Raw genomic sequence first — 19,672 nt, 5'->3', positions numbered from 1 at the left:
CATTGCAAAATAATAACTAAATGTACACATATAGCACTTGCATTAGTCAGGGTTCTCTAGAGGAACAGAACTGCTAGAATGAATTATATTAAAAAGGGAATTTATTGGATTAGCTTGCAGTAGGCCAGCAGCATTTACAAGCCTGACAATCAAACCTGGTAGCTGCTCTGTCCACATGGCCAGTGCCTCAACAGTCCCAAGCTGGCACTGAAGGTCTGGAGGCTTCCTGAGGAGCTGCTGGTTTTTGATCCACATGGGTCTCGTTGGTCTTCAATCTATGCTGGAAGGCGGCAAACGGGTCCAGCAGCCACATGGAAGGAAAGAAGGGCTCTTTTCACCCAGAGCTTCCTTATATAAAATTCCCATCTGAGAGGGGCCGCCCTCAGGGGGAAGGTCTCACTCTGGGGAAAGGATTTCCTCCTTCAGTTAATCCCTCCTGGAAGCAACCTCAGAGACCTACTCAAAGGGGATTTCTGTGGATTACTAAACATTAAATTGACAACACCTTAACCATCACAAATCCACCCCTTGTCAACTTGACACCAAACCATATCTCTTTACATCATACTTAATTTCCAAATGAAAACAGTAACAAGCTCATAATTTCACCTAACATGGTATAACTATCCCATGTACAACTGGAAATGCAAAATCTTCCCCTCAACACAAAGCAAGGTTCCTTAAGGAATGCTTAGTCTCTAGTATAATAGGTCTCAAATTCAACAACTGTTAACTAGTGATATAATCTTAATATTGTTGTAGATATGTACAAAAACTCCATATCAAGATAGGGCAGAAACATTGCAATTGCAGTCCTTGTTTCTGTAACTGGTCATGTGGCCTTAGCTGGCATTTGTAACTACTTTCTTCCACTACCCATTCTGTATTTCCTCCACTTTCAGCAAACACCTCAGCAGGTCTTGAGGTCAGAGAAAACTTTGAATGTCAGTGCTTGTTTTCCACCTTATTTAAGATAAGGTTCCATAATGTTTGCCTCAGTGTACAACAATCTAGCTGGTCTACAAACTTCACCTGCCATCTCACTATAGGATCACTTCTGCTGTTACTGTGTACAGCTTTATGTGGTCATCAGGCTGGCACAACAAGCTCTTTTACCCACTGAGGCATCTCACGGGCCTCAGAAAGGCTATTCTTATTACAAATAAATGTTGCTAAGAGCATCCTTATTAATGTCTCTGGGTGCAGTGTTCAAGAATCTCTGGGAAATATACAACTAGGAGTACTACTAATGGATTGTTGCATATGTTCATCTTAACTTTAGATGTTGCTAGTTATTTGGCTAATTTCATGAAAACTGCACTAATTTATACTCCCACTCATACCATCTAGAGTTCCCATTAACCCACATCTCAACAACACTTGGTGTTAAACCAACATTTTGTCTTTTTAAAAATATTTTTATCTATACATTTGAAAGAGAGAGCTAAAGAAAGAAGCAGATAGAGAAAGAATGGGTGCACCAGGGACTTCGGCCACTGCAAACCAACTCCAGACATGTATGTCACCTTGTGCATCTGCTCTATGTGGGTACTGGGGAATCAAACCTGGGTCCTTAGGCTTCACAGGCAAGTGCCTTAACTTTTAAGCCATCTCTCCAACCCAACATTTTGTCTTTCTTAATGCTTACCTTACAAATTGCCTTTAAGATTAAACTTCACACAACACCTGACCCTAGTATATTGGGACTTTGGTTCCTAAGAAGGCTAATGCATATGACATAATAGAGACCCAATAAATGAGAAATAATGAAAAGAATTTAAGCCTTAAGCCATTTTGCAATACATACATATACATATTTGATATTTTAAATGCTTATCAGCACATACCAGTCTTTGTCTCTAAATGACATTCCTAGTGTCAACCTATTGCAATGCCTTTGTCCCCAAATTAAAAGGCTACATAGGACATTTAACATAGTATTTTGCACAACTGTTGAGTCTAGAGTTGTCAAATGTACTACATTTTCTTTGTTGCATTCTAACAGAAGTGTGTAACATGAATTTTAAAAGGAAAGAACAATATCTCAGCCCCTACCTTAATTTCAGTACTTTGTTCTCATGTGCTTCAACATAAGTAATTTTAATGGTGCGAATTCTTCTACTACATACTTGTTTTCTATTTGACTAAATTTCCATTATTAATAACGTATTTTTTTCTTTTAATTTTGTAATGTCAGGGAATGCTACTTAAAGACATCTATTTCAGTATGGTTCTGAAACTCCAATGCATGGATCACTGCCAGTTACTGATAAAATTTTCACTAACCTAAAAGATAATAATAAACCAGGGTGATTTTTTTTTTTCATACAACTACATGCATTCCATTTAGAGGTCTGCTTTCTTTTCTTCCTTTCTAACGCTAAAATACTGTTTTGTCAGATGATGATGCCTATAGTTGGCATACATTGACTTGATCATTTCGTATGAACTCAGATTTTTCTGCGTGTGTGTTTTAAATTTTTATTGACCATTCAAATCTAAATGTTTGGAAACCCTTTTAGAATAGATTGTTACATCACTCAATGGGATTTGCTGTCGGGAGAGCACAGGTTTCAAAAAGCAAGACCCACTCATCTCTAGTGAACAACTGCTCTCAGATCTGACTGGTTTCAAGTAAGACCATACTGACTCAGCAGGCCGGTGAGAGACAGTGCTAGTCCTCAGCCTGCACCCCATACAGCTAAGACTGTATGGCAGGGAAACAAGAGTTCAGTGGTTGGAGGATGGTGTTAAACCTAGATTCTGAATACTGATTAGCAAGTTAGAGAGGAGGACCCCATTCTAGGAAGGCGGGCCGAGGGCGAGAGCGTGGGTGGTTGTGGGCAAGCATAAACTCAGACCAGAGACCCGCTGGTGGCAAGGAGGTGAGGGGGAAGGAGGGCACGCCCCGTGAGCTCCGCGCCCCCAATCAGCTGTGGGCGCTCCGAATCGCAGGGCACGCCCGCTGCTCCCACTACCCGGGAAGTTCCACCTCCGGACACCCCTCCGCCGCCGCGCTAGCCGGACTGCGCCTGCGCCGCCCCTCGGCCCCGCCCCCTCAGCCTCTCTGCCCCGGTACCCCGCGGCCAACATGGCGGCTCCCTGTGTGTCGTGCTGCCGAGGGCTTTCCTACCGGCTCTTTCTCGGGCTTAGGGTTAACTTTGCGCAGACGCAGGGGTACTGGCAAACATTGCCGGTAGACGCGCAGACCGCTCCCGAGTCCCAGGTAAGGCCTGGGAGAACTGGAGACAGCGATGAGGAGCCGGCGCCGCTCCCTTCCCAGGCTTCTGGTCTTAGTAGAGGTCCGAGTGCGCCGCGGGGAGGAGGGTACTGGCTTCCCGGGACTCGTGAGGTCCTGCCTGAGCTCTGCGGAGGGCGCTGGAGCGACCCCTTCGTGGGCTCCGATGCCCAGCCGAGGGCGCCCCGAGGAGTCTTGGGCCCCGCGGCGAGAATGGAACTGCGCCCTGCCGGTGACCTGGAAGACTCCGCGGGCGAAGTCAGGGCCGAGAGGACGGGGACTTTTGCACGTGTCTTGCACCTGTGCACTTGTACTTTTCTTAACTCCACACTTTGTTTCCCATACTTTGTTTCCGAAGACCTTAACCCCTAGGGAAGTGGAAAGCTGTAATTTTTTTTTTTTAATTTGACAGAGAAGTGGGGGGGGGGGAAATGGGCGCGCCGGGGCCTCCAGCCACTGCAAAAGAACTCCAGACAAGCACGAGGCTAACGTGGGTCCTGGGGAATCGAACCTGGGTCCTTTGGCTTTGCAGGCAAATGCCTTAGCCATCCTTCCAGTCCGGAAGCTGTAATTTTTAACTAGCTTCACTGCTTTTTGGCCGATTGAACTCGTCTCCTGACGTATGGTCTTAGAATGAGGTACATTATTTGAGTGGAAAGACGACTAGATCTGGTTGTATATAATTGGCCTTTTAGCTAAGTGTTGAATGTCCAAGTAGTCGTTTCTCGTAAACCCACAGAGAGTAGCCTCGGAGGAGAGCTGACTTCAAAGTCCTCTGTTAACCTTACAGGTGCTAATAGAAGCTTTGGAAATGGATTTGATCACTACTGCACAAGCAGGCAGAGGGACAGAGCTCTAAAGGACAGGTCAAGGAAGAAGAGACCCCAAGAAATTAAGAATGAGTTGCCACAGAATAGGGGAAAGACTGAATTGCGTGGTGCCATGGAAAACAGTATTTTTTTGTTTTGTTTTGGTTTTGGTTTTTCAAAGTAGGGTCTCACTCTAGCCCAGGCTGACCTGGAATTCACTATGGAGTCTCAGGGTGGCCTTGAACTCACTGTGATCCTCCTACCTCTGCCTCCCGAGGGCTGGGATTAAAGGCGTGCGCCACCACGCCGGCTGCGAAAACAGAGTATTTTTTTTTAAAAGAGAGTACCAGATACTAGCACTAATTATTGCAGAGAAGCCAAATACTTAGTTCTCAAAACTTTTTCTTTTCGACGTAGGCTCTGGCTCTAGCCCAAGCTGATCTGCAGTTCACTATGTAGTCTTAGGGTGGCCTTGAACTCATGGCAATCCTACCTTCTGATTGCTGGGATTAAAGGTGTGCATCACCACACCCAGCTGTTTTGAAAAAAGTCTCCTATTTATGTCTAATACTCTTTTATAAATTTTAACCTAAGTCAACGAATCGGCCTTTTATCCATCAAACACTTGTTTACTAATTTTTTTTAATAGAAAATGTGCTGAAAGTTTTTTAAACATCTCCTTGAGTATTACCGATGAAAGAGACTCTAGTGAACAGAATGATCTTTACGATGATATTTAATGTAATTAGGGGCAGTTGGCTTTCTCTCCCTCTCCTATACCCGTAAACCTTAAAAAAAAAAAAAAAGAATCATATTGGATCACATACTTTTGGCTTTTCCAACTTACATGTATAAATAGAAATCCATGTCTAAATCATTATCTAACTGCTGAATATTTTCTCTCTAATACTATTGCAGTAAACATCCTCAAATTTCTGGGTATTCATGCTTTCATTTCTTGGCAGAGATTTTCAGGTGTGAGGTTCCTGCTGCAAAGGATGTATATATTTTAAGTTCTAATGTTTCCAATATTGCTGTTCCCCCAAGGCTGTAGCAATTCACATCTTATCGTTGCATGAGGGTGTCTCCTTTTCTGCCTACATTAGGACTAGTTACTTACTTGGTTATTGTAGTAAGATGGTTGAAGGTTATGGGTTTTTTTTTTCCTGATTTTTGTTTTGCTGCCCACTCTTGAAATGACCCGTACTCCTGTAGAAGATATGAGAGTGACTTGCTGTCTTTTGATCAAAGGGTTAAAAAAATGAGAAACTCAGTTCTGAAAGGATGCCGTTTCCTAAGTTAGCCACCCTTGAGACCAGAAGAGTCAACAATCCTTGAAACCAAAGCTACTTCTGCAGTTGAAAAAAGGTCCCTAAATCTTCATTCTTTTAGGTTTGCCATAGAAATTGTCATTTTTGTATTTTAGCCAACTGTGTAAGTGTGAAGCCGAGCTCTTGACTAATCAGAATGAGACACAAAACCCTCTTGTCTAGGAGATAAAAACACCAGCAGACTTCCTGCTGGTGTGCTTTGCCTGTCTGAACTCTTTATGACTTGCACTCATCTGCAGGAGTGGACATTGCCTTGACAGTATACTTTAAAATATTTTTTTGTTGTTCATTTTTTAATTTATTTATTTGAGAGCGACAGACACAGGGAGAAAGACAGATAGAGGGAGAGAGATAGAATGGGCGCGCCAGGGCTTCCAGGCACTGCAAACGAACTCCAGACGCGTGCGCCCCCTTGTGCATCTGGCTAATGTGGGACCTGGGGAACCGAGCCTTGAACCGGGGTCCTTAGGCTTCACAGGCAAGCGCTTAACCGCTAAGCCATCTCTCCAGCCCGACAGTATACTATAGATTGTGTGATCATTCTCAGACCCTAAACTCATTTCTAACACACCCTGATACAGCAAATATTTCCTGGGCCCTTCCCTTAAGCTAGAAACTGAGGCAAAACAATTTACAGCCAATTGCAGGCATGGGATAGGACTGAACCCACAAATTCCTGGATACCATGTCAGTATCTCTTTGACCACATGAAGTACAGCTTAGATATAACTGAAAAAAAATTCACCAGTGTAATGACTCTGACTATACACACACACATATATGGATTAGACATTTATAAATTTTTGGCATGGTGTTTGTCTTAAATATAAGTGCTTCTTAATGTTCATATTAAGAAACATATATATATGGATTAGACATTTAAAAATTTTTGGTATGGTGTTTGTCTTAAATATCAATGTTTTTTAATGTTCATATTAAGAAACACCCACTTCCATATCAAACATGAATAGCTGTGTTTCTCTTGAGGTCCAAGTTTCATAAAACAACAAACATTTTAATGACTTTACAAACAAACAAAGCACTATGTTGATCACCTCCTCCCTTTATTCCAAATTTGGGTTATGACCCATTAATTATGAAATCTTTTCAGAGTATAAACAGCTCAAAAGGAGTGGAGGTAATAGTATAATAAATGCATTTCATAAAAGTTGTTTTTGCATTTTGTTTGTATATTTAAATGTATAGGTGCATTTTTGTATATTTTAATATATACTGGTAGCAATATAAACAGATTATTATAGTAGGTGACAGTAAGCAATTTAAGAAATACTTATGTAATACAGAAAAAGAAGCAAGTTTTATTAGGGTATGACTCATGATTTTCAGTTGGGACCCTTATTAACAGGCTTCCTCATGCATGTACCATATTATGCTTCAGTGCGATCACAGATAATCTGAATGTTACAAATTTGGGGTGGGGAAGCAGTGTTAATTTGTGAGTGACCAAACTTTTCAGATAATGTACCCCAAATACACAGGATCTGCAGTGTACTGTGAGATTACAGAAGAGCTGCACAAGTGCAGTGCCTAATCAGTCTATAGTTACAGTGAGTATGGAGGTGATCACAGGCAGCTTCCCAGAGGAGATGATAATGAAGTAAAGGTTTTAGCAGCAATTAGCACTTATATGGAAAGAATGTTTCTGTATCCTAGAAAGATATAATAAGTACACAGAGGTACAGAGTAATAATAGCGGATTCTGGCAAGAAATAATTAGGACTTATGGTTTGGGTAAGAAAATGATGTTGAGAAGGTACATTATGCCTACCACACAATGTGCCAGTCACCAAAACAGTGAGTTTCGCAAAAGAGATTTGTTAACAATGTAGCCTCATTTGGAGTTGGGAGAGCAAGTGTCAGCTGTGCTTCTCTGAGTATTGGCTTGGGCTTATTTATAAATTAAAGAAACAGGCTTGTCTGAGGCATGAGGAAGGTGATTGGAGATAGGAAACAATACAGTGATGTATGGTTTTTGCTTGTCTGGTTAAACTTCATGGCCTTCACAGAACATCTGTTCAGAAAAATGGCCATGTTAGCATGAAGGCAAAAAGCTGCCCCTTATTAGACACTTGAGTAGGCCCATGGTAGAGTTGGTGGTTTCAACAGATAGGAGTTGCTTCCCAGTTCTTGTAAAGCAGTATAGGTAGCCAATAGCATGGTGACCTGTAGTTGTCATCAGTGTTGCTTGTTTAAAGCAAAGCTAATGGGAGTACACTGCTTCATACTTGGCCTGTAAAATTGGTGGTAAAAGCAATTAATCACAGCTAGGGTGGGAATAGGAGAAGCAGTGGTTGATTGTGTAGCTCATAGGGTCCACTGCTGCTTAAAACTGTTAATGACTTAACTCCCAGAAGCCTGCGTGGCACTTTCTACTATGACAGCTAGCTAGCAGGGAAGAGCTTTCCACCTCAGTTCTCACTGCAACCAAAACCTGGAGTCTTCAGCAATAGGGTTTTACTATCTTATCTAGGTCTGGCGAGCAACCAAGAACCTTGATAATAGCCTTTATTGTTTTGGGGCCTCAGAGGCCTCCCTGACCAACAACTCAATGGGAGATATCTCACTTCTGGCACTGATTTTTTTTTTTTCCTGTAACAATGGAGTAGTATCATCCACTACACAAGGTTCTTCTATTCTTTTAAAAAAATATTTTTAAATTACTTAACAAAGAAGTAGGGTTCCGTATGGCTCACTCATTCTTTTTCTTTTCTTCTCTTTCTTTCTTTCTTTCTTTCTTTCTTTCTTTCTTTCTTTCTTTCTTTCTTTCTCTCTCTCTCTCTCTCTCTCTCTTTCTTTCTCTCTCTCTCTCTCTCTCTCTCTCTCTCTCTCTCTTTCTTTCTTTCTTTCTTTCTTTCTTTCTTTCTTTCTTTCTTTTTTGGAGGTAGGGTCTCACTCTAGCCCAGGCTGACCTGGAATTCACTGTGTAGTCTCAGGGTGGCATGGAACTCATGGCGATCCTCCTACCTTTGCCTCCCAAGAACTGGGATTAAAAGCATGCACCACCATGCCTGGCTTCATACAGCTATAGTTTGGGTTAACCCTTCCCCCACAGGTTGTTAAATTCCACTATAACTTTAATTAAATACAGGTTTGCTTCTATGTATTTGTGATCTTTAATAATAAAAACAGTAGACTCATTACTTTTTTGAAAAGTACTGATATTATTTTATTAGTATTTATTATTTTTATTTTTTAGTTTTTCTAGGTAGGGTCTCACTCTAGTCCAGGCTGACCTGGAATTAACGAACTCACAGCGCTCCTCCTACCTCTGCCTCCTGAGTGCTGGGATTAAAGGCATGTACCACCATGTCCAGCTTCTTGTTTTTTACTGAGCATGTCTACCTCCATGTTCAGTTTTGGCCAAACCCACCATGCCCTTGTTGATTTGGACTTCCTGCTAGAGAAGAATGATCAGAAAGATATGTGATGGCTTAGGTTTTGCATGTTCTAGTTTCATAGTAAATGTTCCTGTCTCTGTATAAAGTATTTGCTTTTTTTTTTTTTAATTTTTTTTTTGTTTGTTTATTTGAGAGCGACACATACAGAGAGAAAGACAGATAGAGGGAGAGAGAGAGAATGGGCGTGCCAGGGCTTCCAGCCTCTGCAAACGAACTCCAGACACATGCGCCCCCTTGTGCATCTGGCTAACGTGGGACCTGGGGAACCGAGCCTCGAACCGGGGTCCTTAGGCTTCACAGGCAAGCGCTTAACCGCTAAGCCATTTCTCCAGCCCAAGTATTTGCTTTTTTAAAAAAATTTTTCATAGACTCCTTAGAGTTATATTATGCTATGTTTATCACAGTACCATTATATATACACACACATATAATCAAACCCAGGACCTTGTACATGTTAGCCTGGTACTCTTCCCCCCCCCCCCGCCTTAAATGTGTGTGTGTGTGTGTGTGTGTGTGTCTGTGTGCATGCGCATGCATGCATGTGTGCTTGTTTGTATAGAAGCTAGAAGTTGATGTCAGGTAACTTCCTTGATCACTCTATTTTCTGAGGCAGGTTCTTATCACTTGAACCCAGAGCTTGCCTACTTGACTGATCTCAGTAGCCAGTGTGCCCCACGGATCCCCTTTCTCCTCCTTCCATGGGCTGGGATTACAGGTGAGCTGCTAAATCTATGTTCACATGGGTGCTGAGTAACAACTCCAGTCCTCACACTTGAGTGGCAAGTGCTGTATCCACTGAGCCATCTCTCCTGCCCCTGAATATGTATTTAGCCTCAGTTGATTACTAGTGGAAATGAAAATCTCTTTGGCAAGGTGAGTTCCTCCAGAAATGTTATCCTTTCCTTACTTGGGTAAATTTTAGTTTGTTCTTTAGTGCTCTAGTTATGAAGATACCTCTGCATTAATATTTGTGTTTTCCTGTGTTACAGTTTGTCAATTTCATGTTGTGTTGGTGTGTTTTTGTGTGTACTTGTTCACATATCTTAGTGTGGACATGTGTGCCATGGCATGTGTGAGGAGATCAGGTCAGTCTTCTCTCTACCTTGTTTACCATTCCCAGAGGCAAGCTAGTTGCAGGCTTTCAGGAAATTCTATTTCTGCTTCCTTTATCATTGTAGGCAAGCTGGAAGTACAGAAACCTGCCACAACTTCTGGCTTTTACATGGGTCTGGGAATCCAAGCTTATGCAGTCACCCTCGCGCAGCAAGTGCTTTATCCTCTGAGTCATCTCCCCATCCCAAATTTCTTTCTTAAGAAGCGCTTGAGAATAGATGCTGCCGCCCACCTCCCAGTCTTGGTTTCATCCCTCTCCATCTCTACTTTCCTCCCACCCTTTCTCCCTACAGTGGACATCTCCTTCTGTTACTTAACTCATACTTGAATGTATATTCCTAACAGTTAAAGGGTTTTCCATGTTAATACTGTAGCTTATAGAGAGAATGGTAATTTCTCATGGGATTGGTTATACATTCCATGTTCAAATTTCCCTCATTGTTTCACCAATAACTTTTTATGGTCTTGTTTTAATCATGATTTGGACAAAGTTAGTATACTCCATTTGATTGTTAAGTATGTTAATTGGAATGATTGTAAATATTTTTTTTGTCAGAAATGTTGCAAGATTTCTTGTTTTACCTAAAATCCATTTCACCTTCATGAAAGTATTTAGGAGGAAACTTCTTTCCCATTCAATATAGTCCAATCTGGGACACCTCATCCAAGGTAGCCTTTACTCTGAGATTTTGAACATAGAGACAGGGCAGTTTGAGTTTCACTTCATTGTAATAATCACATTCTGAATTCATTGAATCTGCTATGGGTCATTGTCATGGGGCTTCCTTGGACTCTGCCTGCTTTCATAGCCTTTGGAGAAACATCCTTTTGTTTACTTAAACCAAAGTGGTTTATTTTGCCTTTATCCAGAGACCTCTAATTGACACAAGTCTAAATGTATTAAAATGATAGCTATCATTCCTCTGTTTTTCCTATTCACATTTTTCCTAATGTGATGTCAGTCTTTACATTTTTCCTTTAAAATTTTTTTCTTTTATTTATTTGAGAGTGACAGAGAGAGAATGGGTACACCAGGGTCTCCAGCCACTGCAAACGAACTCCAGATGCATGTGCCACCTTGTGCGTATGGCTTATGTGGGTACTGGGGAATCAAGCCTCAAACGAGGGTCCTTAGGCTTCACAAGCAAGCGTTTAAGGCATCTCTCCAGCCCAAGTCTTACCTTTTTCAAATTTCCTTGAAGTACTTTTTTCCACCTTTCTTATTCAAAGTAGCACAGCATTCTTTGTTCCATTTTTATGCAAACTAAAAGGAGACCTCTCAATACTGCTGTAATACCATTAAAATAACGTTGACACTGGCATTTGGCCAAATTTGGGGCATCGTAGCTGTCAGGATGTGTCTGTCTCTTGGCAGCCTGCTTGATTGAAATTATAGTTGTCTGACCCACTGATTATCTTTGAAAAGAAACAAATCTGTCAGGTTGTGTTTATATTATTCTAAACAAAGTCTGATGAAAATTCTCTCATCATAGCTTTTCACAGTTGGAAATGAAATCTGTAAAAAAAAATTGGTGGGAATTGCTTTCACCAGTGGCAAAGAAATTTTGTCCAGGGAATTGGTAGTGTGTTTAGCTAGAAATGTTCACTTATTTGTTTGTTGTTTTTTTTTTTTTCATTCAGTCCCACCTTATCTAATGTAATATGCCAATGAATAATGGATATTCAATGTAAATATTTTTGTGTGAACTCCTTGCTGGGATAATTGAGAACATTTAATAAATATATCAATTGGCTATTTTAATTTTATAAGAAGAATCATGAATTTTCAGCATATCATATTCTTATGTCTTTGAAAAAGATCCTGAAGCGCTTTTATGAAAATCACCAAATTAGGGATATTTTTTAAACCCTTTCTAAATAAACAATAAAAACTTTTATAAGTATATTTAGACCTCACTCAGGTTAAAACTAGGAAAGCTGCCATCTCATGTCACAACTACAGAGATTATCATGTCACAACTACACAGATTATGTATTGACAAGCAAAGAAATAAACTCAGGTCAATAATCACCTCTTCCTTGGGAAGGTGCTAACATGTAGGAACAAAAAAAGAAAAGGAACAGTGTAGTCGTATTTTTTATTGATAGTGACACTCTGCAAAGCATTGTAAGAAAATACAATTATTGATTAATAATATGTTTAAAAGATTAAACTTCATTCTAAGGAAAAATAAACTAAGTTTTCATGGAATTTCAAGTTGCTCTTTCTTATCCATGAAAAAGCTGCAAACTACCAAACACTCCTGTGTTTCTGCTCTCAAACAAGGAGAATGCCCACAATCTGATGGTACCATCCCAAGTATGTGCCCCTTAACTTTTATGTATTTTGCTTGAATATGTGTGCATTTGCCTTTTTTGTGAAAAGTAGTATTTTCTTTTTATATCCCATCAAATATCAAAACTCACCATAACTGACCAGTCACTACCAACTATGTTTGTAGTAGAGGCATAACACACCACTTATAGTTATTTTTGCTTGTATTGAAATACTTGCAGCTTAACCTACCTTGTGAGTCAGGTCTTACTTTGTTTCTTCATGCCTGTTGACTGAGGGCTATAGTATCCTTTCAGTAGCCTATTAGGTAATTGCTAAATATCAAATAATTTTCTTTTCATTTGTATTTTCTATTAGATATTAAGGCTAATACATACCACAGTTGTAACAACAAAGAAAAATGTTTCAGCCTCAGGACGTGACTCGTACACGGAGGATTTTATTAAAAAGCAGATTGAAGAGTTCAACATAGGGAAGAGACATTTAGCCAACATGATGGGAGAAGATCCAGAAACTTTTACCCAAGAGGATATTGATGTAAGTACAGTTAACTCCATTGGAAAAGTAATTGCCACAGAAAAGCACTTTTCTTCAGCAGAGGTTCTCAGCTCTGTGCATTTTAATCAAACTGTCACAATAAGGGAAAATTCCACTATACACAGCAACTTGGAACAATGATTTCAAAAAGAGATGCCACTCTATTTGAAGTCTCACAAAGTATGGTAAGTGGGATTTTAACCAGAAATAGGTACTTTTCTTAATACAAGTTCATAGAAGACACTGTAAATGCCCATACATGTTTGTTTTGTTGTATAGTTCTATACTTACCTGTCTTATATGATGATAAAAGAGATAGTAAAGGAAATAGAGACATATTTATGGAAAACTCTAAAAGTAAGTTGGCCTAATACTTTCTGATTGGATATACATTTGGATTTTCAAAACTAGGGCATATTTGAAGTGATTTGAGTCAGGAGTCTGTTCTGGTTCTGGTCTCTTCAATTAGACATTTTTTGTCACCCATCATGAAGAAGGTAGCAGAGAAACTGAACAACTCTGAGGCTCATCTGACTTGTTTTGTTTTTAAATTTACTTATTTGAGAGAGAGAGAATGAGCACACCAAGGCCTCTAGTCACTGCATATGAACTCCAGATGCATGTGCCACAATGTGCATCTCCTTTACATGGGTGCTGGGGAATTGAACCTGGCTCCTTAGGCTTTGCAGGCAAGTGCCTTAACTGTTAAGCCACATCTCTCCAGCCCTTTTGTTTGTTTGTATTTTGTTTTATTCGAAGTAGGGTCTCACTCTAGCCCAGGCTGACCTGGGATTCACGATGTAGTTTCAGGGTAGCTTCAAACTCATGGTGATCTTCCTACCTCTGGCTCCCAAGTGCTGGGATTAAAGGTGTGTACCACCATGCCCAGCTTTTTGTTTTTTTTTTTAAGTTTTGCTCTATTCCAAGCTTACCTGGAATTCACTATCTGGCCTCAGGGTGGTCTTGAACTCATGGTGATATTCCTATCTCTGCTTCCAGAGTGCTGAGATTAAAGCCCTGCATCACCACACCTAGCCAACTGATCTGACTTCTAAAATCTAACCTTTAATATCTCCTGATGTTTCATATTTAACTGAAAATTCTTGTGTGATTCTAAAATTCAATAGTTTGCTAATAGATTCAAAAAATGTATCATTAGATAATTTTGAGTAGTTTTGTAAACAAATTGTCTGTTGATCACTGTATTAGTCAGGGTTCTGTAGAGGAAATAGAATCAATAGAATGAGTTGTATTAAAAAGGGAATTTAGGCCAGGCATGGTGGTGTATGCCTTTAATCCCAGCGCTCAGGAGGCAGAGGTAGGAGGGTTGCTGTGAATTCAAGGCCACCCTGAAAGTACAGATGAATTCCAGGTCAGCCTGAGCTAGAGTGAGACTCTACCTTGAAAAACCAAAGGAAAAAAAGGGAATTTATTGGATTAGTTTATGAAAGTCCAACAATAGTAGCTGCAGGCCCAAGAGTCAAGGAACCTGGTAGTTGCTCAGTCCATGAGGCTGGATGCTTCACTAGTCACAAACCAGCACTGAAGGCCTGGAGGCTTCCTGGAGAGCTGCTGGTCTTCAGTCCACGCTGGTCTTTATGTTGGAAGATAGTAAGTAGCACTAGCAGCCAGGTGAGAGGAATGGATTTATTGAAACTTAGAGGGCAAGTTCCTTAATGGCAGAAGAAATTGGCCCACTTTCACAGGTCCAGGCAGAGAGAAATACTACCACCAACACACAAGCATAGTACATGAACTCCAGGCACATCTTCAGATTGGAGTTCTATGCCTTGGGGCTTGGACCCTAGGATCCACCCACAGTGAGACCTCCTCCAGGCAAGAGGCTGAATCAATTGGGGGGAACATCCATTCAAACCACCATAATCACTCGCTGACCTTATGTAATGTAAGTGCTGAATATATAGTTATGCTGCATTTAGGGAATAATGGCAAGTAAAACAGTTGTAACATGTTGAGTATGGAAGTAATTTTTATTTAACTTTAAATTCAGGTTGTTGAATCCATAGATAGAGTATCCATAGATACAGAGAAATGACTGTCATTTATCATGATTTCATGCCTTCTGTTTTAATTCCAATCTTCTTGTGTCTTTCTTCTTTGTAAATGATACTAAAATAACTTGGTAAAGCCCTGACTAACAGTTTTGGATCTGTCAGAAGGGTATCTTTTGTTTCTATCTTTGAGTCAGGGCCTCGTGTATCCCAGGCTGGCCTTAAATTCACTGTGTAGCCACGGTGGTCCTCTTGCCTCCATTTCCTGTGTGCTAGAGTTACAGGTATATTGCTTCCATAGCAGTTTATGTGATGCTGAGAATCAAGGCCAGAATTCCACACATGCTAGGCAAATAATCTATTTACTAAGTAACATCAGCTCAGAAGAATGCTGTTGTTGTTACTTTTCTGTTGTGACAAACACCCAACCAGAAGCATCTTGTGGGAAAAAAGGGTTTATTTTAGGCTTTCAGTTTGCAAGGGAAGCTTTATAGTAGTGGAAGAAGCTGGCTCACTGCATTGCACAGCCACAGCAAAAGATAAAAGAGACTGGCCAGGGCTCAACCTGACTCAGAACATATCTTAAGGCTGGACTCAAGGTCTGCCCCTAGTGACACACATCCTTCAGCAGGGCAGTACCTGCTAGAGACTAAGTAGGAAACTTAATCTAAAATACCTGAAGCTGGGTTAGAGAGATTGCTCAGTGATTAAGGCACTTGTGTAAACCCCAGTACCTATGTAAAGCCAGATGTACAAGGTGGTGCAAGCATCTGGAGTTCATTTGCAGTGTCTGAAGGCCCTGTTGTGCCCACTCTTACTCATTCTCTCTCTGTGTCTCTCTGCTTCTTTCTCTCAAGTAAGTAAAAATATTCCAGATTAAAAAAAAAAAGAGAGAGATTGTTTTTAAAAAGTACACCTGAGGCTCTGGGGACATTTACATTCTAACCACCACATTTTGCTCCTGACCCCCATATACTCATGACTATCTCACAAAGCAAAATTGACTCAGTACAATGTCAGAAGTCCCCAGTCTTTACCAACTTTAACACTGCTCAAAAACCCAAAGTCTCATCTAAGATGGGTTCACTGTGAGCCCTGTAAAATAAAAAAGCTACATACTTCCAGCACGGAGTAAATATTTCCATTGCAAAAAGAAGCTATATGAAGAAAAAAACAGACCAATGCAAGGTCAGTAACTATCAGGTGAACATCAAACATCTGCAGTTGCAAGTATATCTATAATAAGTAATTCTCTGGGTTTCCAATTCCACTCCTCCAGCTAGGCTGCTCATAACCTGGGGAAAACTCTATCCCAAGCCAGCAGGTCTCTTTGGCTGCCATCCCACAGTCATGACATCTCTAAACCCCTAAGTCTCCATTGAAACTCATGCTTGATCTTCATAGCTCCATACAGTGCCCTTACTGGGTGTCCATACAGGGATTTCAACCCTGTTTCACATTGCTGCATCTCAGCAGCTCCTGGAACTATGTGCACTTCATGACCTACTTCTCTGCAATTTTTTTTTTAATATTTTTTTTAAATTTTATTTATTTATTTGAGAGCGACAGACACAGAGAGAAAGACAGATAGAGGGAGAGAGAGAGAATGGGCGCGCCAGGGCTTCCAGCCTCTGCAAACGAACTCCAGACGCGTGCACCCCCTTGTGCATCTGGCTAACGTGGGACCTGGGGAACCGAGCCTCGAACCGGGATCCTTAGGCTTCGCAGGCAAGCGCTTAACCGCTACGCCATCTCTCCAGCCCACTTCTCTGCAATTTTAAAATATATTTTGTTTATTTATTTGAGAGAGAGAGAAAAAAAATGGGCACACCTGGACCTCCAGCCACTGAAAATGAACTCCTGATGCATGTGCCCCCCTTCTTTACCTGGCTTATGTGGGTCCCAGAGAGTCGAACAGGCTTTGCAGGAAATGCCTTAACCACTAAGGCATCTCTCTAGCCCCTTCCCTCTTTTTTTTTTTCGAAAAAAAATTTTAATCTTTGTTTTAAAGAGAGAGAATTGGTGTGCCAGGTCCTCAGCCACTGGGGTCACACTCCAGATGCTTATGCCACCTAGTGGGTTTGTGTGACCTTGCACTTGCCTCATCTTTGTGGGTCCAGCTTATGTGGGATCTGGAGAGGTTGACCATAGGTCTATAGACTTTATGTTGCAAATGCCTTAACCACTAAGCCATCTCTCCAGCCCACTTCTCTGCATTTTTCATGCTTCCAAAATCAGTACAAGGTGGGCAGCATAGCAAACTTCTAGAGGGGATTTAAACTTGGCCTTAAAGAGCAAAATACTCCTTCACCATTCTTTTATCAAACACTGTCCTTTTAAAAGAATTTGCATTCTTGCTAGCATGAGACTTCCATGGGTGGGTTTCACCCTTGGGGCATCTTTATCATTGTCCTAATGGGAAACAATCCACCCCCTTTTAATGGTGATAATCTCCTTATCTTCAACTTAAGTGGCCCAAAACTAGTCATTTCTGTACCTTCAAACTTGCTTCAGTTTCTTTCTGTGATACATTACATCTTTCATATCTGTGTGTTCCATCTTTTGCCAAGCACACCCGTACATTACTTTTAAACTCAACTTTGCTCAAATTCTCAGAGCATAGGCAGAAGGTAGCCAGCTTTTCTACAGTAGCCCAGTCCAACAAGGTTCTTTTTTTCCCTGCCTTTGAAACTTTATAAGCTAGTCCACAATTCTTTCTGCATTTAGCATTTTAAAACTCTCACCAGAATAGCCCATCACACTCTGCTTACAACACTGCAAGGCTTTTCTAGTCCAAAGTGCCAAATTCTTCATATTCTTGTCATGAACAAATTCCAAAAGACCAAATCCCATATGGTCAAATTCATCACAGCAATAATTGTACTCCTTGGTACCAATTTTCTGTTGCCATTACCTTGTCATTGCTGCGTAAAGTGCCAGATGGAAGGAAAGTTGTTTATATTGGTTTACAGTCTTTAGAGGAAGCTTCATGATGACAGGGACATGCCATGAGGGGACTCTGGACATCACTTCTGCCATAGAAGGTGGAAACAGCAGCAGAAGTAACCAAATTCCAGCAAGGAGGAGCTGGGTAGAACAGCCTCAAGCATGTTCCAACAAGCAAGGTTGTGCCTCCAAAATTGCCATCAGCAGGGAACCAAGTGTTCAAAATACATGAGTTTATGGGGGTACCTTACTCAATCTACCCCATTCTGCCCCTGGCCCCCATAAACTGATGACCATCCATGATGTATTTAGGTCTTTCAACTCTGATCAGAATGGTCCCTCCAACTCCTACAAGGTTTTCCTGTTAAAGACTAAATCCTTCCATATCCCCCCACAAACAAGTTCCAAAGGGCCAAAGATGACATTGTCAGATTCATCACAGCAATGACCCCACTCCTGATACCACTTCTTTGTTGTTACCTTTTCATTACTGAGAAAGCACCCAACCAGAAACAGCTTAAGGGAGGAAAGTATATTTCAGGCTCACAGTTTTTTTTTAAATTATTTATTTATTTATTTGAGAGTGACAGACACAGAGAGAAAGACAGAGAGAGAGAGAGAGAGAGAGAATGGGCGCACCAAGGCTTCCAGCCTCTGCAAATGAACTCCAGATGCATGCACCCCCTTGTGCATCTGGCTAACGTGGGACCTGGGGAACCGAGCCTCGAACCGGGGTCCTTAGGCTTCACAGGCAAGCGCTTAACTGCTAAGCCATCTCTCCAGCCCCAGGCTCACAGTTTTGAGTAGAAGCTTTATCATGGTGTAAGAAGCTGGCTCACATCATCATACATCTGTAGCAGAGAGACAAAGAGAGCAGCCAGGGTTTGATGGACTCAAGATCCACCCCTAGTGACACACCTCCTCCAGCAGGGCTCTGCTTGCTGCAGATGAATTGAAAAGTTTCATCAAAAATATGAGAGCCAGGTGTGATGGCACATGCCTTTAATCCTAGCATTGTACATGCAGAGGTAGGTGGATGTCTGTCAGTTCAATGCCAGCCTGAGACTACATAATGAATTCCAGGTCATCCAGGGCTAGAGTGAGACCCTACTTTGAGAAAAACAAGCAAACAAAAAATACCTTAGGTAGCCAGGCATAGTGGTGTATGCCTTTACTCCCAGGGCTTGGGAGGCTGAGAAAGAATGATCACCAAGTGCTAAGGCCAGCCTGAAATTACAGAGTCTGCCTGAGCTACAGTGCGACCCTGCCTTAGGGGAAAAAAAGAAGACAAAAAAAAACCTGATGCTATAGAGCCATTTGCATTCAAAATACCATAGATGTCATAATTCCTGTCTGGATATGAATGATTTGGAGTTGAGGGCCTGTCCTTTTTCTGAATCTTAGCATAACTAGAAAGTGAGTGATTAAGAAAAGTATCTTTGTATGGTACTTTTATCCTAAATAGTATAGGTATTATCCTGTTTTTTAAAAGGAGACTGGCACAGAAAGACGAAACATCACACAAGGATGCAAAAAGGGAGAAGTTTCAAAACTTTGAATTTGATGTATTTTCTTCATGTTGGCCTCATTTCACATCTGTGTAGTTGATAGTATCCAGAATGGGTACTGCATTTGGCAATTTGAGCTTCATACTCTATCGTGTTTTTTTTTTTAACTTATTTTATTTATTAGAAAGAGAAAGAGAGAGTGAGAGCAAGCACCAGGGCCTTCAGACACTGCAAATGAAGTCCAAAAACATGTGCCACCTTGTGCATCTGGTTTACATGGGCCCTGTGGAATTGGACCTGGGTCCTTTGGCTTTGTAGGCCATCACCTTAACCACTAAACCATCCCTCCAGCCCCTAGAAATTGTGATTTCTGCATGATCCACAATCCCCATGGGGATGACATGCATCCCCCAACAAGGAGGGTCCCTTTGGAAAAGGGGAAAAGTGCCTTTACTGAGATGGA

At 41.1% G+C, this 19,672-nt stretch overlaps 1 protein-coding gene across 4 annotated transcripts in view; it reads left to right on the top strand.

Annotated features, from left to right (window-relative positions):
- Positions 1 to 3,062: 3,062 nt before the first annotated feature.
- Positions 3,063 to 19,672, top strand: part of Mrps9 (mitochondrial ribosomal protein S9) — a 66,882-nt gene continuing 50,272 nt past the window's right edge. For 3 of the 4 annotated variants that reach the window (XM_045148456.1, XM_045148455.1, XM_045148457.1), the window contains exons 1-2: positions 3,063 to 3,226; positions 12,564 to 12,743. In XM_045148456.1, coding sequence (XP_045004391.1) covers positions 3,092 to 3,226; positions 12,564 to 12,743 — 315 coding nt within the window. In that variant the 5' untranslated portion in view covers positions 3,063 to 3,091. The remainder of the gene's footprint in view (positions 3,227 to 12,563; positions 12,744 to 19,672) is intronic. The other variant, XM_045148458.1, reaches the window with a different exon arrangement.

This window comes from Jaculus jaculus, chromosome 4 (genome assembly GCF_020740685.1).
Source record: "Jaculus jaculus isolate mJacJac1 chromosome 4, mJacJac1.mat.Y.cur, whole genome shotgun sequence".
In the NCBI taxonomy this organism is placed as follows: domain Eukaryota; kingdom Metazoa; phylum Chordata; class Mammalia; order Rodentia; family Dipodidae; genus Jaculus; species Jaculus jaculus.
Note: the sequence above shows the minus strand (reverse complement) of the source record. Positions and strands in the feature narration are given on the sequence as shown.